Genomic DNA, 23064 nt, shown 5'->3' on the forward strand with positions numbered 1-23064 from the left:
TAATGAATGGATTTATTCTCCATGTTTGCTTTTTATTTATTTTTCCTTGTTCAGTTTTCTGCTCTTGAAGGAAGTGTCTTGTACTGTGGTAAGGTTCCATGGCAGTGGCTGCTCTCTGACACTTTGACACGTCATGTATGAAACTGCACAATAAGCAGCGGTGAGCTAATAGACAATGGTGGCCTTTGTAGTTTTAACACTACTGGCACCTATCAAGCTTGCGTGTAAACTTCCTGCGAGAATCGCTGGATAGCAATCAGGAATAGAGAACTGCATGTGTTGTGCCTGTTATTCTCTCACCAGGGACACTGAAGCCAATTATAGTACCTTCACTGCATAGCTGAGAGATCAAGCCTGGGTTCTCCTGTCTCACTGTCACATAGAACTGCAAATTTAACCATTCAACCATCAGGAAGGGACATGCACTTTTTTCATACAGAAATTGTACCTCTGCAGCTTTACTGTTTTGGAGGTGGGAACATAATATTTAAAACACATAAAAGGAATTTGCAGAGGTACAGTTTTTACTCTAACATGAACATGTCTATTACCAATGCATTGATGTAGTGACCCTTTAAACTTTTGTATTTTGTCATTGAGATGAGAAGACTACTCTAGGAAATATTATATGATCCCCCTCAAAGGGCAGTCATGGTCTGAGAGATGTCTGCAAACCAGCAAGTATAATGAGTTATATCTGATTATTGGATGGGAGTAATAGTAAGAGATCTGGAAGTTACAAAGGAGGTTGTTACTCATTTATATATATTTCCAGACGAAAGAGTGAAAATGAGTGAGATGGGGAACAAAATATTTAGAATGACAAAATAAGTGCAGTATTTTGTTCTTTTTGGCTTCCCATCCTCCACAAACTCCAGCTTGTCCAGTACACCACTATCTGAAGCTTGTCAAGTGTGAAACCTGCTGAGCCTTCACCCATGTCCTCGCTGACCTACACCTATCCCTTGACATATTAAATTTAAACTTCTCGTCTTCATATCCCACCACACCCTTCGTTCCTGACTCTGGCCTTTTGAGCAGTTCTTCCCCCCCCCCCCTCCCTTTTGCCCCATCATTGGTGGCCATTTCAACTAGGATTTTGATCATCCCTCCTAATTACTTCCTCCATGGTTCAGTGCCTGTTTCCCTGTCTGTGTCCCTTTATGGCATGCTTTCACGTGTTTTATCAGTTAAAAGCACTCTACAAATGGTTGTTGCAGTTGCAATGGTCCATTAGGCTAGCAAAAAACTGCTAGGTACTACTTTCATTACCTCTTTTTCAAAAAAAAATTCATGCCCATATGAGTTCTGTTGCCTTTACTTGATCAATGAAAGCCAAATTTAATGGTTAATCCTATTCCAGGGATCAAATTAGGCACAGAAGAGTGGGCAGATCTTAAGAGCCCTCCGGTTGAGAATAATTTCTAAGTCAAAAAACTTACTTTCAACATAAAGTACGAGCTGTGTGTCCCAGAGAACACCTGTTGACTCACTCTATATATTTTTATTTAAAATATGCAGTGTGATGTGTCCTTTGACCCTTGTTCAAAACAAAACTTTTGGCCGTTAGAATGAAGTAATATAGTAAATAAGCAGGTTGGGTTCTGTCACAGTATTAGTTACTTGCTTCATGAAGTCCTGTGTTGATCTGGTCAAATAGCTTGTTTCTCAGACTGGGTATGATGCCTACTGATCTATTTAGTATATTGCAAACTAATCATTAGACACAAAAAAATCTATTTTTAACTGAGTCTATACCACATTTTGAACAGAGTTGTAGGTGGGGAGATGAAAGCCAATCAATCCTCAATTGATTACCAAGTGTGCCAAGAACCAGTGCCATTTTCCGCATTGTTGGCACATGATCTAGTTCAGATATTATAACTCATTCTCATATCCCTTATTCTTTTTGTGATTCGGTTTATGTTTTAAGTATGAGAAATTTCAGAACAAAATAAATACAGAGGCAGCAAAATATGGTGGCAGTTGCAGAAAAATTAAGCATAGCGATACGAAAATTCCATTGGACTGCATTTGCTCGTTTCATTAGGTGCGGCATACACATCTTATGAAAGGGATAACAAAATTAAGTATGCATTTTAGTAGCCAGATCTATGATTCTACTATTGTGTCTTTGTTAAATCTAGACTTTCAACTGGACTATTTCAATAAGAGAGATCAGTAAACCAAGAATTCTATTGTTTAAATAATCCCAGGACGAGGGAGCATGAAGGTACATATGAAATATGATGTTTTGGATTTTGTGTTCAGTGTTGTAAAAGGTATTGAATAGAAACATGATCATTCTTTGGTGCCTTTTGTTGCTGAAGGTTTACATTAAGATTTTTAATTTGAATGCAATCTGTTTTGGTTCATTTATAAGGTAACAACAATTTCTGGAATCGAACTGTGTGTGTCTGAGGTAGTTGGAAAGGTAGACTAATTTTAATTGTCTTGTTCTTTGCAAATCTTGAAGAACGTCACCAGCTCCTTGCACTGAAACTTAAATTTCAGAGGGTAGCCTGAAAACTGATTTTTTTTCTCTTGCCCTTTTATCATATGCAGTTTACAAGGGGATGGGAATATTCTGGCCTCTGAGTGCTGCTTGACCTCTGGTTTCCTAGGAACGTGAGGTTGTTCAGGAGAATATTTTAAAAGCTGTCTTACATTACACATATCTTCTATTGGCTGTGAGGGTGAATATGACAGCATTCCCATGACGACTTCCAGTGATCTGTCCTTTGACGATACTAAGCTAACGAAAGGCCTTTGTGAACAGAAAGGAATTTGCCACCATAATGCAATTAACTTTGAGATTTATTCTATTCATTTTAGAAAGGCATCCTGGATACTCTGAATTCTGCCGCGATTCATTGAAGTCATGATCAGTTCAGAGAACAAAACTCTTCATTAAAATGAATAGCTAAAATGCCTGTATTTCTGTGGAATAGGAGTTTTGAAAACTAGTTTTGAAGCGGGGGATAAAGTGCTGCAAATTCTTTGGAGCATCTTTACCCCTCAAGCCCCACATCATGCTTCAAAGTTTGCTACAGTCGCAAAACAATGGCCTAGATATTGGAGCGTGCCTGAATCGGGGCTCGATCCTGGTGCTGCACGCATCTAATGAAGCCCGCGGCAGGACCACGGCAAATTAGTCCGCCGGCCTCATTTGTTTATTGTAAGCTGCAGGCACCAGTCGCGGCCCCATGGGCAGCTGTCTGGTCGTAGGGGGTGAGCAATTTTGGCCAGCTCAAGACACCAGCCGAGCTCCTCAGTAGGGTCCAGGGGAGGAGGTGGGAAGCAATCGGGATCACGTGGTATAAAGCTCTTGACCTTATAAAACAGCTGATCACCTGACTTGTCATGTGCCACGCCACAGGAGTCTGTCTTGCATCTAGTGTGTGTCCATCACATTTTGTTGCAAAACAACTTTTTAAAAAGAGAAAAGACCACATGTCTTATGGGTTATTTTGCCTCATGGAAGGAGCGTGGGATTTTTAACCAGATGCCAATCTCAAGAAAATCAAATGCCTTAGTGCGAGTTAGGATCCGGGCAGCAGAGTTTTGGATGAGCTCAAGTTTATGGAGGATGGAAGATGGGAGGCCAGCCAGGAAAGCATTGGAATAGTCAAGTCAAGAGGGAAGAAGGCATGGATGAGGGTTTCAGCAACAGATGAGCTGAGGCAGGGGCGGAGATGGGCAATGTTACAGAGGTGGAAGTAGGCGACCTTGATGATAGAGCGGATATGTAGTCGGAAGCTCATCTCATCGTCAAATAGGACACCAAGATTGCGAACAGTCTGGTTCAGCCTCAGACATTGGTCAGGGTGAGGGATGGGGTCAGTGGCTAGGGAACAGAGTTTGTGGCTAGGACTGAAGACAATGGCTTTGATCTTCCCAATATTTAATTGGAGGAAATTTTTGCTCATCCAGCACTGGATGTCTGACAAAAAGCATAACAAATCAGAGACAGTGGTGGGGGGGGGTGATTAGGTAGAGCTGAGTGATGTGTTTTCAGATGATGTCGCTGAGGGGCAACATGTAGATGAGAAATAAGAGGGGGCCAAGGATAGATCTTTGGGGGAGTCCAGAGGTAATGGTGTGGGAGCAGGAAGAAAAGCTATTGCAAGTGATTCTCTGGCTATGACTGGATAGATAAGAATGGAACCAGGCAAGTGCAGTCCCACCCAACTGGACGACGGAGGAGAGGCATTGGAGGAGGCTGGTGTGGCCAACTGTGCCAAAGGCTGCAGGCAGGTCGAGAAGGATGAGAAGGGATAGTTTACCATGGTTACAGTCTCATGGGATGTCATTTTTGACTTTTAATAAGGGCCGTTTCAGTACTGTGGTAGGGGCAGAAACCTGGTTTGAGGTATTCAAACATGGGGCGCGGGAAAGATGGGCATGGATTTGGGATGCAACAACACATTCAAAGATTTTGGAGAGGAAAGGAAGGTTGGAATTAGGGCAGTAGTTTGCAAGGGCGTAGAGTTTAAGGGTGGGTTTTTTGAGGAGGGGTGTGATTATGGCAGATTTGAAGGAGAGGAGGATGGTATCTGAGGAGAGGGAATCGTTAACAATATCAGCTAACATGGAGGCCAGGAAGGGAAGTTGGGTGGTCAGCAGTTTGGTGGGAATATGGTCGAGGGAGCAGGAGGTGGGTCTGATGGTCAAGATGAGCTTGGAGTGGGCATGAGGGGAGATCGAAGAGAAACTAGAGAAAGGTGCAGGTTCAGGGCTAGGGCAGGGGAGAACTTTAGGAATGTTTGGCTTGGTGGGCTAGGTGAAGGGAGGGAAGCGGCAGAGGCAGCTGAACGGATGGCCTCAATCATAGTGGCAAAGTCATCTCACTTATTGTTGGAGGTGAGGATGGAGGGGGCAGGGGAAAGGGGTTTAAGAAGACGGTTTCTAGTGAAGAGAAGCCGGGGGTTATCTTTTTATTCCAGGATAATCCTGGAATAGGGAGCAGTTTTGGCTGAGGAGAGCAGGACCCGATAGTGCTTTACGTAATCCAACCAGATCTGGCGATGAATGGCTAAACCTGTTGTCCACCATAAACGTTCAAGCCTGCGTCCCATGGACTTATGGGAGCGGAGATGAGGGTCATACCAGGGCAAATGACCAGGGTGAGAGGGAGTAATGGTTTTCATCATATCATAGTAGGTACAGCACAGGAGGAGGCCATTCAGCCCATCATGCCTGTGCCGACTCTTTGAAAGAGCTATCCAATTAGTCCCATTCCCCTGTCTTTCCCCATAGCCCTGTAAATTTTTTTCCCTTCAAGTACTTAGTACAGAAAGAATTAGAATTAGAGACGAGCAGAGACAGGTACAGAAAGCTAGAGATTTCATTTTCATATATTTGCCTGGGAACAGTGTATGGCTTTAATTTAAAACTACACTAATTAGTGTGCATTCATGTATTTAACAAGAAGTCTAAAAGAACCACTCAACAGAACAGTTAATTACATGGAAATTCCAGAGAATTTCTGGAACTTTCTTTACAAATCATTATCAAAATGTGAACTTTCCTGAGTTTTGTACACCCCACATCATCCAAAGTAAAGTTGTAACCTAGGAACAGGCACCGACCTAGGAGAAACCGGTTTTAATGTTTGTACATGCTGTTATTAAGTCCCACTCTCCCTGATGTTGCCTGCACACTCTGTGTACGCTCTCTGAGCTCCAATGCAAACCAACAATCCATGACTGTTCAAATAGTCCAGGAAACGTCAGCTGACTTATTTTTTTAAAAATAGGACTAATTGAGCTTCTGAACAGTTCTGCCTACTTGAAAGCATTGAGCTTCTGTGACTTGGCTGCTCAGACCCAAGATTTTCCTGCTACTGTTTGAAGAAGCCAAGCAGTTTACCGCCAGATATGAGGGAATGGAGCCAAAGGTATTGAATCTTTGGTCACTGAAACACTGAAAGAACTTGGAATTCTCTGTAAACCTGGCCAGTTTGTGCCCTTTCATGCTGCTCCTCCAAAGTTTTTCACCAGCTAGTGTTTGTGAACACAGGAGTATAACTTGGCTAAAGGAGAGCATTTGTAAACATTTCCAGCCCTGGCTGTTAAAATTCTGGAAATGTGCAGGACTAGAAAACTAAAAGAAACAATTGCTATGTACCTAAAGAACAAGCTGTAGTTCAGTTCCCTCATCCTTTTGATAAATTCCTGTCTCTGCTACTTTAACATCGATGTTGACTTAAAATATTATAAATCAGCTGCATTATGCCGTAAGTTTTTTTTCTTGTGCATGTATTTCTTTAAAATTAAAGTGGTGTTAATCAAGTGGGATTTACTTGCTAAGATAGCTGAAATAGTTGCAAAGAGGTTATGAGATGCCGCATAGATTGGGGAACTGATGTCTATAAAAGCAAGGGTGGAGCAACATGACAGATGATGTATCAGTGTTTGTGTGGGAGCTGGCAGATGCCATAAAAGTGAAGTAGCATAAAGTAATAATAATAGGAAAAAAACTGCAAATGCTGAAAATCTGAAAGAGGCAGAAAATACTGGAGACAGAATAGATCAGTCAATATCTATGAGAGAAAAGGCAGATTATAATTTTGGACAATATCCTTCAGAACTGTCATCTCAGTTCTGAAGAAGGACACTGTTTTGAAATGATGTGGAGATGCCGGTGATGGACTGGGGTGGACAAATGTAAGGAATCTTACAACACCAGGTTATAGTCCAACAATTTTATTTTAAAATCACAAGCTTTCGGAGATTATCTCCTTCGTCAGGTGAGTGAGTGAAAGGTTATGCCTACTCTTGGTTAGTGGCTTTGTAGTTTCATTTGAGAGTATTACTTCATGTACAGAGGTACATAGCATCATGCATAGTTTCACAGGAAAATGGAGCACCTCATATGTGCTTTATTCTGCTGCATGCTCTAAAATCTTGCTGTTAGAGAGGAGAGTGGTCAGTCTCAACAATAATTGCATCCAGCTTCCAAGACATTATCACCATCAGCAGTTATTCTAGAGCACAAAGCGAGTACACAGACAAACCTCTACTTTTCCAGGATCTGGCCAAAGTGCTATAGAGGTGCTAGTTTTTTTTTAAAGTACTATGGTTGTATACCACAAATTTATTGCTGAATTTATGCCAGTACTGGTACAAGTTCAACACTAAAGTGATAGTATTACAATGTGAAAGTATTGTCAATATAAATGTACTAAATCAAAAGCAAAATACTGTGGATGCTGGAAATCTGAAATGAAAACAGAAAATGCTGGAAAAGCTCAGCAAGTGAGGCAGCATCTGTGGAGAAAGAAACAGAGTTAACATTTCAGGTCGAAGACCTTTCATCAGATGTTGGACTACTTGTGTCACATGCTCAGTACTGAACCCACTCAAAGTGGTAGAAATACATATGTCCATGTTCCTGCTCTGGGTAGCCACTAATCTTCATGCAACTCCTTTCATCAGGAGAGGCCTTTTCATACTTGCCTTTCAGGTTACTTTGATTAAACAGCAGGAGATACAATTGAAAATTAGCAAGTTGGGAGCTATCAGTTTCTACTACCTTGTCCTCACTAGGGTCCTCACTAATGTCCATTACTGTTACCTAGTTGGGTACGCATGAAATTTATTCAAGTGAGTTCAAATTTAGTCGGCTGGCTCACAAAGCAGGATGACCACTGAAAGAATTAATTTAAAAAATGATTTGAGAAATTGAATTGGTTATTTTTATAGTACTCTTTTTTTTCGAAGCTAACCTTCACAAACTAAGGGTTTTGATTATCCTGCACCTTTGGTGACACCTGCCTTTTCTTTCCACCATACTCCCAGGCCACTGGTGCCACTTTGGCAGATTTTCAGTGCTTCCCCCCGCCCTCTGCTATTCTCACATGCCCTCTGTGTCTCGAATTCATCTTTTATTTCTCTTAATTTCTCTCATTATTTCCTCCTTTTGTCTATTGCCTCCTCTTGTCTTACACCATTATCACTTCTGTCATTTATTCATCTCGCTTCCTCTACCTAATCACAGACCATTCTCCTTCTCTCTCCCCACCCCCTTTTCCCGGGCTCTGTTCCTCCTTTTATGCTGTTCATCTGTAACATCTCTCAGATCTTATGAAAGGTCATCGACCTGAAACGTTAATCCTACTTTCCCCTCTCCACAGATGTTGCCTGATCTGAGTATTTCCAGCATTTTCTGTTTTAATTTCAGAGTTCTAGGATCTGCAGTATTTTGCTATTTGATTTGATTATTCCGTTTTCTCTTGGTTTCTTGTTCCTCACTGACACGATTTTTTTTGCTACTTTAATGTGGTACTGAAGGAGTGCTGCATTGTCAGGGGCACTGTCTTTCAGACGAGATGTTAAACCAAGTTCCAGTTTGCTTATTCAGGTGAATGTAAAAGATCCCATAACACGATTTGAAAGTGCAGGGAAGTTCTGAAGTGTGACACTGTTGAGGTATCCATCATGAGATGAGACATGGAGTGACTGGTTTCCTTGAGAGGAAAAGTGAATGACTAAATTGAAGATGTCACCTAACAGTTTCATTTCAAAAAATACTACAGCGCTTGAGTACTTTGTACTGAGAGCGCTCCTCTTCAGCTTCAAGAAAAGAGGAAATATTTGTGTACTTAAATGAACAGTGTAGAAAAATGTATACATTATGTTTATGATGTTTTGGACTTTATTAACACAAGGATCTGTTCACTACTTGAAAAAGATATGCGAGTGCATCTGGTGGGTAACATGAAGCTTTTTGTATTGCGAATTAAATTGACCTGGCTCCAGACATGGGGCTTTGACCTGGGTATTCTAGCCATAAAAATAAATGTGACACTCAGCATCATAAGATGGACAAAGTATCCTCAGAAGACAGCTGGCTGTTAATTAGTTTTTAACACCATTTTCATGCACATTCAACAGCAGGCGGATGGTCTTATTGATCCTTCAGAGAACACTGACCGCAAGAAGTCTGATGTCTGTGTCATGACAAACGGTCTCTAATTAGCTTGACCTTTGTGAAGCTAGGATAGATTACTCGCAGGTGGGAGGAGGGACTTTGATGAACCCTAGCTGGAGTCTGTTCCGAGAAGCTGAACCTTGACTGAGGGCATTGGTAAATTGAAGGTTTTTGAAAATGGCTGAGAATAAAAGTGGTCACTGGTGTCATTGGGTTTACAGTAGGTTCTTCTAGAAAGGAAAAACAAATCTTTTTATGCCAGTGTTGCATTTTAAGTGCATTTTGACTAAATTACCAACTGAAAAAAAAACTGTGCATTGAGGAAAAGAGTTTTAGTGCAACTGAGCATTTGTCATTTTAATGCACGATGTTTTCTCTAGGCAAATTAAAAGCTGCGTGTATTTGAATAGAAGTTGAATTATTTGTAAATAAGTCACACATAAGAACGTTTATTATAGTTTTGAAAATGCAAATTAAAAATGGGATGTGGTAGCGCTGGTGTACCGATGGCCCTCATCAGAGAGTAGTTCATATATGGGGTTGTACCTCCAAGTCATTTGGTGAGCTTCTGTTCCACCTATTTTGTGATGGGAGAAAGAAAATTGGAGAGAGGTTATACCTTCTATTGAGCCACTCCCGCATATCTCTCAATGGTAGATATTGAACAGCTGAGAATAAGGAACCTGTTTCTCTCCTGACTTGTTCAGTTGCAAAATGATTGTGTAGTACAGAGAGATTTTAAAGGGGGATGTGGACAACACTGGCAAGGCAATATTTACTGCCCATCCCTATAAACTGAGTCACATGCCAGGTCACTTCATGGGGCATTTAGAAGTCAACTACTAATGTGGGATTGAAGTCACATGTAGGCCTGACCAGGTAATGTTCCCTTCTCTAGTGAACCAGTTGGATTTTTATGATGATCCAGCAGCTTTAATTGTCATTTTTCTTTCCTGGTTCCAGCCCATAAATTACTAAATTTATGGTGGGATTTGAACTCATGGCCTTAAGGTTGCTAGCCCAGGACCATAACCACCACACTACAACTATTACTCCTCCCCTGCCTCCTTACACCATCTTTCTGATCCACCCTTTATATCTTCTGATGGTAATTATTCCCCATTCTGTAACTATGTGAATACAAACCAGCCAGCTTCTACGGGTAAAGTTCATAGACAAACATAAATAATATATACTTATTTTATTACTATATATATCTTTTTGAATCAACATTGCCTTGCAAGATATCTCAAACTTTTCAAAATGTTTTGCATACTATGGAATGCAGTAACTATAATGTGGGGAAACATAGCACGGTCTCTCAAACAGCAAAGAGGAATGACCAGTTAAACAAGTTTTGTTGGTGTTCATTGAGGGAATGTTGGTCAAGTCATCTGGGAACAGTGCTGCTAACCTTTAAGGTTGATCTGAACATCCAGAACAGAGAGAGGGGAACTCTATTTAAGAAGAACAGATAATTACCTTTATAAGACAGTTAAAGGTTTGCATCCAATTTGATCATTTCTGCGAGGTAGAACTGTGGGATAGTTAGCTTTTTTCTTCACATTTTAGCTATTGTAGGTCAGTTGGATGTGGGCCTTCCCCCGCCCCCCCCCCCACCCCACCACAGGACTTCAGAATATGGAATTGGATATTGAAACCTACATCACCGCAGAAGTTATAACAGACACACAATTAGTATTGCATGATTCAAAACATGATTTAAAAGTAACTTATTACTGTTATGGCAGGAGGAGGCTGGGAATGTGAATATGTAATCTCTGCTGCCCGTATCCAAACTCGCTCCAAGTCCCTTTCACCCATCACCCCTGTGCTCGCTGACCTACATTGGCTCCCGGTCCGGGAACGCCTCGATTTTTAAAATTCTCATCTTTGTTTTCAAATCCCTCCATGGCCTCGCCCCTCCCTATCACTGTAACCTCCTCCAGCCCTAAAACCCTCCGAGTTCTCTCTGCTTCTCCGGTTCTTTCCCCATGCGCATCCCTGATTTTAATCGGTCCACCATTGGCGGCCCTAAGCTCTGGAATTCCCTTCCTAAACCTCTCTACCTCTCTCCTCCTTTAAGACGCTCCTTAAACCCTACCTCTTTGACCATGCTTTTTGTCACCTGTCCTGATATCTCCTTATGTGGCTCGGTGTCAAATTTTGTCTGATTACGCTTCTTTGAAGCACCTTGGGACATTTTACTACCTTAAAGGTGCTATATAAATGCAAGTTGTTATTGTTGTAGTCATCAAATAACTAAAGCTTTGGCAGTGGCTAAAAATCTGTAAAAGTCATCTATGTCTTGTATACGTTTATTCATTCTAAATTTTAACTTCATTTATGTAAAAAAGATAAAAAAGACTTGCATTTATATAGCGCTTTTCACGACTTCAGGACGTCCCAAAGCTCTTTACAGTCAATTAAGTACTTTTGAAGTGTCATCACTATTGTAATGTAGAAGACATTTGAACATTTGTAATGTACCAAACAGTGGTTTCCTACAGTTCATGTAATTGAAACCCAACATCATGGAGACTAGTTTTAATTTTAAAGAGTAATGAAAGAGGAGTTTGGTGACAGTCAAGTTTGTATGTTGTCTTTTCACTCTGGAAACTGGATTTGAATCCAGCTCTGGCTGAGATCAATGAAAGTCTCCTCTCTTGCTGACTCCAAGAGTCTTGCATGAAACAAGATTGGGCTGCAGTATACATAAGACTACAGAGGAAAACTGCCTACAAATTGACACTAAATTGAAATCTCACCCACAGTGGTGCAGTGTGTGGTCTTCTGAGGTGGTTGTTGGGATGGACAGCTGAGGTAGCGTATAAGGGGCTTTACTCTGCATTTGGCCTGTGGCCTGACAGTATTTGCTGTCACTGACTGTCCAAAATGGTCAAAGAGTTCTGTTGAGCATAACTGGTATGCATCACCTCGAGCACGATGAAATCTGTGAGTTCTATCATTTCTTTCCTGTTCACGGTTAGTACATTAGACACAAAGCACAGTGGGGGGAAAATTGGATATGGTCTATTTTCGGGCGTGAGTCGCGCGATCTGCTATTACCCTGTGCCCGATGGCCCCTGTGCAGGCAGGACGAGACTTTTGTCCATCCTGAGAACTTACCTGCAAGCAATGTTGGAAATCAGCATTGACGTGAAGATTCAATGCAATTTGCAGTTTCTACCAGCAGGGGGAGCCCCAATCTCTTAAAGGGGGGATATCTCATAAAAATCTCTTAAAGTGGCTGGTACCTGTTATTTGCTAAAAATAACAGTCTTCTGTCTGCATGGAGTCTGAACGGAGATCAGACATCGCACACGTAAAACGCAGATACAGGTCCCGTCCTTATGTTTACAAACTGATGAGTTATGTTAAAACATTGAATAAAGGTTGCGCACTACTAAATCCCACATCCTCCAATCTGCATGCCAGACTGCACCAATCTGCCGATCTGAGTTGGTACCTGGCCTGTGAGAGTGCGTGCACCAAGGTTCTCAGATGATGCAGTAGAGGCCTTGGTGCAAGAGGTGAATCAAAGGAGAGACATCCTATATCTGTGCGGGGTGGCGGGGTGGGGGGGGTGCAAGACGTCCTCCAGACATATGCTCAAAAGGCAGTGGCAGGGGGAGGCAGCGGGGGACAAAGTCGATGCCAGATGCACAACATCATGAACATGGATGCAGTGCAGGAAGAAGTTCAATGCTTTGACACAAGTGGTCATGGTGAGTGAGGTCAACTATCAAGTGACATCTCCTACCAACTGCACCACTAACCGCATCCACTGCTCCAAGCACTACACCCCCCCCCCCCCACCAAAACTCTTTCCATCAGTACTCAATTCTTCCAATCAGATGCTTCCTCTCACCCTTACACGTTACCACTGTTGCAAGCTGCACGCGCGCGCGCGCACACACACACACACACACACACACCTATTCAAACATGACAGGCACATCACCCAGACACACGTCCCGCTTTCTTGCAGGAGAAGGTGGCACATAACAGGATGCAGCAAGTGGCAGTGGCATTTAGCCCCTCGAGCCTGTTCCGCCATTCAATGAGATCATGGTGGACCTGTGACCTAACTCCATATACCCACCTTAGCCCTGTATCCCTTAATAGCCTGGGCTCACAGAAACCTATCTATCTCAGATTTAGAATTCACAATTGAGATAGCATCAACTGCCATTTGCAGAAGAGCGTTCCAAACTTTTACACCCTTTGCGTGTAGAAGCGTTTCCTAACTTCACTTCACTCCTGCACGTCCTGGCTCTAAATGTTAGGCTATGTCCCCTAGTCTTGGTATTCAAGCGTAGAAGACCTCCAAAAACAGGTACAGATGCATTAGCGGCCAATAGCAATAATCCAGCCGCTAACCTGTAAATCCTACTTGGTCCCTTTAAATAGCACTGGTGGGGGTCCCCCAGGCACTATAAGACATGTTCAGATGGTCGTGGTTAAGACTATGCATTGAGTTGAGCGTTAAGTTCCAAAATGGTGTTATATCACTTTATATCAGCATTGCACACTGATTATATCCATTTTCTCCTTACTTTACATGCTTCCAGCGTTCGGTATTTGTGCATGTGCTAACTCCTGTACCAAGATGGCGTCCGGTGGACGCCACGTTGGAAAGATGCATGCGCAGCCAGGACGCCATCTTGGATGTTGTAGCAGCCGCATAGCGCCGAAACAATGGGCACTACACGACCCAATTTAGCGCCCAGTGTGTATGTTGATAATGGCATTTGGTCTTCTAGATGAGCATTAAATTATTGCTCTGGAGGTCAAATATATCTATGAAGTGCAACGACAAATAAATGTGAAAAACTCTGAAGTTGGCAAACTGATCTTGGCTAAAGAGGCTATGTAGCCTGAGGATAATTCTTCTATCTTCCCCCTGCCACCAGTCCCTCCAAATTCATGACAAGTTTGGACTCCTGCTTTCATTTTTTCTTTAAGGGACACATATCTCAATAACTATTCAGTAAACTGAACCTAAATCTCTAGTCCTTGTTTTGATTTGAAATTCTTCTCCAATGTAAGGTAGCATTAGTACTGATATCATAATGTGCCACTAAATAACGCTTTGCAGTATGCTTTAGTGTTGTCTTTATGTTCAGTGATCAGAAAATAAATCTTTATCATAGTGAAACCTCTTAAATCCATTTCTAATGAGCTTTCATTTTCCCTTTTAAAATCAATTTGATTTGGATGTTCCAACTTTTGTTTAATGCAGTTTTATCCCATCACCTCCTTGGTTTTACTGTAGTCAATGAAATTAATTGCAGTTTAAAAAAAAACAGAATTGGTGCTAATTATGGTATATGTGCACATCTATGTACAGCAAAGGGAGTTGAATAAAATGCGTATGGGACAGGAAGGAAATCATGTTGGCTAATTGAATTAGAATATTTCAGCATGTGTATTAGAAAATATCTCAGTGGTATTAAAATTTCATGCATTTGTATTGTTGTAAATTGAAACTGATTCAACCCCTTGGTTTTAAAAACCCCAAACTAGTACTAAGAGGTCTCTAACTTCAGGATTTAATCTGCAATGTAAATCTTGCCTTTCTTCAATGTTGGGTCTGTACCAATTAAATCACCACTTCGAGTTTTACTTTTAAGTCATGATATCCCATATAGCACCTGGACCTTACAGATGCAGATGCACATGAAAGATGTCTATGATTTAACATCCTGCTTGAAATGCAGATAAAAATTGCATGCTGGTGTTTTATGGATTTTTATACATGTTGCATGAATAGATTTCTACCTATGTTGAATCCCACAACTAGAAAGATGAGATGATTGTAGCATTTGAGTATGCACACCAGCATAAATGGTTTATAAATTTACTAAATGACCTATTACACTGGGTTTTTAGTCCAATTTCTCCCATGTATCTGCTGTATTGTACATAGGGATGGGAGAAGAGTAGAAATCTGGACTCAAAACAAAATTTTACGGTGTGATTTTATGGCTTGATTTTTAGTCCAGCAATCTTCGAAAATTGACAGCTTAAGATCTTATCATTGATGGTATCTCTGATTCGAAACCTGATGGAATAAACAGATCTAGAGAGCAACATCTCTTTATCAACAACACACTTTTCAATAAAATAGACTAGTTTGTAGAAACTGGGGTTATTTTGTGTGTTTTCATATGGAATTCATGAATGTGGTCATGATGAACATTTCCAGACAAAAAGTTCTTTGAATGGAATTTTTAAAAGTGTACCTTTTCAGAACTTTTTTTCTGGAATAAAGCACCTATCTTTAGCCTGTAAAGTTTCAGAAATTTCCACAGTTTTATTAAAGCATTGTTTAATTAACAATAACCTTTTCTAAATTCCAATATTCCATATTGAATCGATAAGTCTCATTGCATCTTCATGGTAAAAATAATTGCCATTACTAGCCTGCTTGTTCTGCCTAAGATTGATACAATTTTTAATGTTCATATAACCATTATTGCATTATATGCTTGTTATAAAATACATGGCAGTCACTTTTCACCCATAAATTTTCAAAATATATATAACTGTGGAGATCAGGGTTATTGTTGGGGATGAAATGTGTTTGCCTGTTATACTTATTGTTTGGTATGCATGCTATGAGAATCTGTCAGCCAGATCCCTCTCACTCTCTCCTTTCCTTAAATTGGTGTGAAGACCACAGCTGGTTTGTCTCGGTAGGTGACTTGTTGAGTCTCAGCCTTTCAGTGGTTGAATATTAGTGGGCCACTGCTGCTCTCGTTGCAGCCCACTGGCCCTCCCAGTACATGGCACTAATTAGCCTCAGCATGGAAAGTGTTGCCATAGAAACTGGCCACTTTTAAAGTGCTAGACTGACTTTGGTATTGTTCAGTTTATCTGCATGTCTGAATGAGGTCAGGATAGTCGCTCCCTAAGCCTTTCTGTATGGAGTTCAGCTAAACCTTTAAAGGAAAAGGAACGGTGAACTATTTATGCTAGGTCTGCAACATGGTAAGGTTTTAAGTTTGTTTCATAAAACCAGGAGACCTTGAGGATTATTATATTGGCAAATTCTGGTGATGGTTGTAATTTCATTTTTTTTTCAAAAGGGAGAGACTTGTTCATACAATAAGGTGTCTTTTTGTTGCTCCTTTCCTTCTGGAAGTAGTCAGTCAAACTTAAGGCGTTACATCAAACTTGTCTTCAAACTAGTAAAATGATGAAAGGGAAGATCAGGTAGCTTATGCTTTTCACAACCCAGTGGGTTTTATTTACTATTGTGTTCCAGGGTTCTCTGTCATTCTAGTTTATTTGCCTCGGTCATGAGTGTTCCAGCATTTCTTCCAGGCTAGTGGATGGAATATTGAATGCCAAGAAGTGAGACAGTCCATTTTTGGTGATGGGGTCTGGGAGGAGAGAGGTAAATAATGACACCGATCCAAACATCCTGTTGAAATGTCAGCGCCTGATGGCTTATTGCCGTGCATTATTGATGATAGCTGTGGAAATCTACTTGCAAACCTCCCAGGTGGAAGAGAGACGGTTACTAATATAGTTTGGGGAGGGGATTCAGATGTAAACATTGAAAGGTGGACACTACCTCTTGTGTTTCAGTTTATTAGGAAACTGTGTGTTTCATTTTGAGATTGAGTTCAGATTTTACTTTTGTGCTAAGCAACTGCAACTAAATCAAAAATTGAGCATGATGCTAACCCCAGCTGCTGAATGACTAAAGTATGTTCAAGTGTCCATTAATGGGTTTACACATTTTTGGCTTTGGGTGCCAGAAGATAATCCATCTGGGTCAGAGGATTCACCATTTCTGTACTGAACAATATGAAGAGAAAATGCATCACAAAATAGGTAGAACAGAAGCTCACCAAATGAGTCGAAGGTACAGATTATCAATCCTGAATGTGTTGTTACCCAAGCAGGACATAGAATTGAGAGAATTAAAATCGCTCATTCTTGTGGAAAATTTGAGATGATATTTTGTGTGGAAGATGCTGTTGTTGAACTACATGAGCTCTCATTGTGCTGCCAGGTTTATTGTGTACTTAATTTCTCTTTCCTAGTGAGCAGCAATGGCACTTCTATTGACGGAGAAATGAAATGTTTTTTTTTCTCTCAGGCACTGTGTGTGTGCAGCAGAGCTTTGGACAAAGATCTGTTCTCCTGGGTCAGTCACTTGCTATAAGCGGGTTCAAGTCCTTTGTTTGCCTGATTGATTGCATTGGTCAATGAATAATGAAATGTGAATGGGATACAGAAGGAAGAATGATGGATAAATGGCTGTGAAACAGTGTAGAGAAAAAAACCTTTCAATTGTTTATTATCATTAACACTTTCAAATTTAAAAGCTATTTTGGGTGAATATATAATAGTGTCCAGTTTCTCTTTCCCAGTGTGAACAGGCTCTTAGTTTTTTTTTGCAGCTTTACAAGCATTTTAAGTCATATTTCTAAAGCTGATACTAAACGTTACAATTTATGTAACGTCTTGGAAGAATCTTTACTATACCGCAAATAACTTGTGCATTTTAATAACCTTATTGGGGAGTTTTAGTGACCCGGCTTTTGTCTGCTTTTATATCTGCGGCAGTGTAAACTTTTATAGGTCAGTTATCTGATTTTGTTTTTAATATCTTTACAAAGCATTAAATTCTGATTGAAAGCAAATTGTAATGTCATGATGAACCTGGTGACACAATAACCTTGTCACTCTCTCCTCTGTATACAAGCATGATGATGTGTCATGTAATCCATTTCCGTGGCAACACTGTCCCTTTACAGATTCTGTGGTTGGCTCAGGAAGTTTTGCAGTCTTCATCGACATCATGAAGTGAAAATCGTTAAGTAGCTGGCATACTTCAAATAACAGGAGATTGACAGACAATTATTGTTTCCTATTGCTATTAGCGTTACTGCACTATTCCTGCTGCCAAATATGCTAATCCTCTGTTCTCATTTTTTTTTCTGCTTTCAGATGCCAGATCAGTTCGACCAAACAGTGGTGTTAAACCAGCTGAGATATTCAGGAATGTTGGAAACAGTGAAAATACGACGAGCTGGATTCCCAGTCAGGAGGCACTTCCAGGACTTTTATGCAAGGTATTATTTATAGATCAGGACTTATACACATTACTGTTCGACCAGTTATTCACTTCAGGTGTTTTGGAGATCTATTCTACCCACTTTTATCTTGGTTGTGCCTGGACAAAGTTACTTGTTTAGCTGTGAGCCAAACTGACCTGATCCCATCCCATAATACAACAACTTACATTTATATAGCGCCTTTAATGTAGTAAAATGTCCCAAGGTTCGTCACAGGAACTTTATCAGACAAAATTTGACACCAAGCCCCATGGAGATATTAGGACAGGTGACCAAAAGCTTGGTCAAAGAGGTAGGTTTTAAGGAGCAACTTAAAGGAGGAGAGGTAGAGAGGTGGAGAGGTTTAGGGAGGGAATTCGAGTTTAGGGCCTTGGCAGCTGATGGCACAGCCACCAATAGTGGAGCGATGGAAATCAGGGATGTGCCAGAATTGGAGGAGCGCAGAGATCTCGGAGGGTTGTAGGGCCGGAGTAGGTCACCGAGAAAAGGAGGAGTGAGGCCATGGAGGGATTTGAACACAAGGATGAGAATTTTAATTATGGATGAATGTTTTGAGCATCTTATGAGGAAGCTGTAAAGGTAAGCCCCCTCACTACTGGTCAGCTATGAGTAGAGGTACTCCAAATACACTTCTTTGTAGACCATATTTTGGTATTTATTTTAGATTTAGGAAAATAATGCCTAAAGCTTGAGAGAGAAGTGTTGCTGAAGATTGTAAGTGCTGATCTTTGCATATAATGAAAGGATGGATTAGGAGTGTAGATATCACAAGTCAATCCACAAAGGAAGACCACCGGCCGAAAAAAAGGACAGAAATTGGCAGAACATTGTTCATACGTGCCTTGAGTTCGGTATAAAAGAATTAATTCCATGATCCACACGCCCTCCAAATACAGATTCCCTGCTGGAATTGCAGAATAACCCAATTATATTTAAATACACGTGCATATAAAAATCATGGGATTTTCTATTTTCAAAATGTTAGAATAACGTTTAACTCAAACCTTTCCAGATAATTAACTCTGAGGAGATGAACAACATTTTTTCACTAAGTTTTTCGTCTTGTTTATTCAGATTAAGTGTTCAGTGATTTCATACAGTATCAGCTTTAAAATTACAAACATAAGGAGATTATGGATCATTTTTTTAAACAGATGTTGATAGGAAATGTGCGTATATTGGAAAAACAGCGGGAAAAACTTCCTGAGAAGGCAGGGGTTCTCCCAATCATCTGCCATAACTTCGGAAGCCTGGAGAAACGGTGTAAACGGCCGACCACCCTGTTTCTCTGTGGTCTCTGGAAGGCCAGGAGAACTCTCGTGGAAATTCCAAGCGATAGTCTTTAATATGCTTCGTGAAAATGCAAAGTAAGACGATGTGATATAGAAAAGTGAAGAATATTTGTTGGTTTCTGTCCTCAGATATAAAGTCTTGATGAGGAATCTCTCTCTACCTGATGATTTGAAGGGAAGGTGCGCTGCACTACTTTATCTCTATGACAACACCAATACAAACTGGCAGCTGGGGAAAACAAAGGTAAATGGGGTTGAAGACATCTTTTTCCCTGGGAATTATGTTCTGCCATCCAGTGAATAACACCTTTCCTTTTTAAAGTTGTCAACGTTCGATTTTTCAAACAAACTCATAACCCTCTCTCAAATGTATTTTCGCCTAGTAACGTGGTGGGCATGATTTTAAATAGGAAAACGAGTGGGTTGGGGGCAAGAGGGGCAGAAAAAATTTGAAAAAATCTAAATCCCGCCTCCAACCCACCCACTTTTGGTTTTAACGGAGGCAGGACGAGGGGCAGGCAGCCAACCCACTCTTAGGAGGCGGGTTGGTCACTAAAAGGTTTCAAGGAAGCTACAGGTTTCCATTTTTACAGATTTTTTGATATTAGCCCCTGGGGTCGGGATTCCTGGGCCTTCTCCTTCACGCCATGAGAGAGGCGAGAAGGCCCGAAACTGCAGGTAAGTACCTTTTTATAGCACAGCTTGTGGGCCCGGAGGAGCAGGAGTGCTTCCCCCAGGCCCAACAAGCAGATCTGCAGCGACCCTACAAACGCGATCTCCAACCCCCCTCCCCACCCACGATCTCCGACCCCTCCCCAACCACGATCTCTGAACCCTGCGATCTCCGACCCCCATGGATGACTGAGCGCCCAATGACTCCCGAACCCCCCCCCCACAAACTAACACTTACCTTTTCACATCCTCTCGTTGGCTGCTCTCCTGTCCGACTAAGAGCCAGCCTATCAATCAGGCTGGCCTGTCGGATGGGAAGCGTACAAAAAAAAACACCCTTACTTCAAAATCGTAAGGATGTCAAGGAAACCTGGACTTCGGATTTCCCGTCAGGAATTCCACCCTCCTGCCCACTTCCCGGCTCCGTGATTAAAATCATGCCCGGTCTGTCTGCTATGTTTAATCATTTATTTATTTACCCACTTGTAAAATGTGACATAGTTTAAATAACCTGTAAAACATAGCTTAGTATCCAAGTGAATTTTTTAAAAGGTCACTGATTTTTCACCAAACTTTTTACATTTCTTCCACTCATCTTATTCTGAGAGTGTTACACACATGTTCACTGGTTAATTAAAAACACAGAACCATTGTTGTTTCACTGGCATTTGGCTTTTGTTCTACTGATTAATTTTAATGAATATTGGCAAGTCTTGGGGAAAGATGGAAATGATTGCTATTGCTGGACAGTTAAATTTATTTGCGATTGACGTGACCCATCCCAGAGTACTGATACCAAGCAGGGCTTACAAAAGTTGTCAAATACTTGGCTTACTGCATAAATACAGATCTTGGTGTGTAACTGAACCATACAGACAAGGAAGGACACATGTCCTATCTCCATCCATGCTGTTAGTTGATCTCATCCAGAGTAGCATCAGCAATGTTACAATCGGCTTTGCTGCCCCAGTTTGGGAGGGAAAAAAATGAGCCACGGTCCTTAAAGCACACATGTGGGGGTGTCAGGTGAGGATAGGCCTGGGCTCAGTGGTGATGCCACCTATGGACCAATAGCCTACTTACACTCATTGTGTGAGACACCAGAGGGTAACTGCCTCATCATGCATTATCACCTTCAGGGGAGGAGGGGTAGAATGTGGAGGTGAAACATGCTGTTACAATACTCACTGATCTTCTAACATTCTACACATCAGAATACCTTCACCAAATTGAAAGGACACATTTTTAAGGCAACCTTAGATCTCCATATTTTTTGGCTTTCAGTCAATTAGAATTGTATCAAAGCAAACTAGTAAACCAGCTGAAATATTTAGATGTAGGATAGCTAATATTATATTAGAAGGGAATAACTGAGATTCCAAGTGGCCATCATTTGAAACCCCACATGTAATTCTGCCATGAGCCAATCCCCTCTGTGCTTTTTATTCTTTCATGGTATATATTATGAAATTCAGGAGTGGAGTGGTAAGTCTGTAACAGGAAATGACCATTATTCCATATGGCCCAAACAGAAATGATAGGAAGGTCTTTTGATTGATGCCAGGAAGTAACATGCCTTGCATTTATTCTACGCTACACAGGTTTTCATACGTGAGTTCCTTGAACACAGGCTGGAGAAACAGCGTGAAGTGGAGGTTTGCAAAGCTGCTATGGTTATACAGGCTCATGTCCTGGGCTATCTGGCAAGGTAAGCATGAATATTTTGAATGTTGTAACATGCTTTATTTATTAATATCTGGATGGCCTGAGTTTGTTTAAATTTTATCCGCAATTGAAGCCCATGTTCTAACCAGATGATACAATGTAACTTGTTTGATCATTTCTTCTGTAGTAAGATGGGAATCAAAATGCATTATTCAATTATATCATGTTCCAGTAACTTTGCTTATAACTTTTTTTAAAAAATATAAGTGCAGTGAGCTACTCTGTGAACTGGTGTGTCTTCACATTTTTTAAGCAAAAAGTTTTCTCCCCGCAAACAGGAAAAAGTACAAAAAGGTGCTTGATAATGTTGTCATCATTCAGAAAAACTATCGCGCTTTCTTCTGGAGAAAGAGGTTCCACCATGTGCAAAATTCCACAATAACATTCCAGAAACACCGGCGAGGTCAGCTGGCTCGCAGACATTTTAAACAACTACTTGAAAATAAAAGGCGGAAAGAAGAGGAGCAGAGAAGGAAAGAGCAAGAAGAAAGGTTAGCATCGCGATGGATGCCATCTTGCCCCAGCAGTCAACACATTTCTTTTTATTTACTTTTAAAAATACTATTTTGAAAGGAAAAGTCATAAAACTTTAGTATGTGCTGAAGTGTAATGCTTTAGGATGATTGAATAAGTTAACTTCTGTTTCAATTTTATGGGATTTTACCACATTCCATAATTCTGTCCGTTCTTCTATGAAAACCATAAGCAAATGGCCCTGATGATTACAGATAAGAATATAAGAATTTTAAGTCCACTGTAGGATAGCCCCTGTAGAAGATATGCTCAAACATATTGTTGAATATTCTAGTTTGTTGAATACTGCCACCACATTTAGTGAGACTGAAAAACTAATCCTAGTTATAATATGAAATGTGTATTACTATTCACATAGTGATGTATATTTAAAAAGCATTAATTTCTCACCTTCCCTATACTGTGCTTTAAGAAGAGGTTGGTTTCCCCGATTGACCACTAGCAAGGAGTGCTGGTCACGAAATCACAGTCCTGAAGACCTTGATTTTCCATGCATTTAAATGAATCAGGGCTGTGGGCTCACAACTTACCAACCAGCTAGCACCACAATCAACCCTTAAATGTTTTGTTGGTACCTTGTTAAGTTTTAAAACTTATCTTTTACAGGGAAAGGCAAAAACGAGAAGCAGACCTCCTCACGCAACAGGTAATAAATAATAGCTTGATTTTTTTTTTCTGAAAAGTTTCCAGAAATCAATTTCAATTTTTTCTGACTTTTTGAGACGTTAAACTTGGAAGTCATTTTCCAAAATCTATGTGCATTTTCCCACATTTGCTGTTTTGAGCATTTTTCATTTGGATGTTGTTCT

At 40.7% G+C, this 23064-nt stretch overlaps 1 protein-coding gene across 1 annotated transcript in view; it reads left to right on the forward strand.

The window, feature by feature from the left end:
* The window catches only part of myo10 (myosin X), a 262007-nt gene that overhangs the window by 198551 nt on the left and 40392 nt on the right, over positions 1-23064 (forward strand). Inside the window, exons 20-24 of the mRNA XM_068001886.1 lie at positions 17905-18029; positions 19454-19568; positions 21598-21704; positions 22000-22212; positions 22862-22901. Coding sequence (XP_067857987.1) covers positions 17905-18029; positions 19454-19568; positions 21598-21704; positions 22000-22212; positions 22862-22901 — 600 coding nt within the window. The remainder of the gene's footprint in view (positions 1-17904; positions 18030-19453; positions 19569-21597; positions 21705-21999; positions 22213-22861; positions 22902-23064) is intronic.

Source organism: Heptranchias perlo, chromosome 2 (assembly GCF_035084215.1).
Source record: "Heptranchias perlo isolate sHepPer1 chromosome 2, sHepPer1.hap1, whole genome shotgun sequence".
NCBI classification, from domain to species: domain Eukaryota; kingdom Metazoa; phylum Chordata; class Chondrichthyes; order Hexanchiformes; family Hexanchidae; genus Heptranchias; species Heptranchias perlo.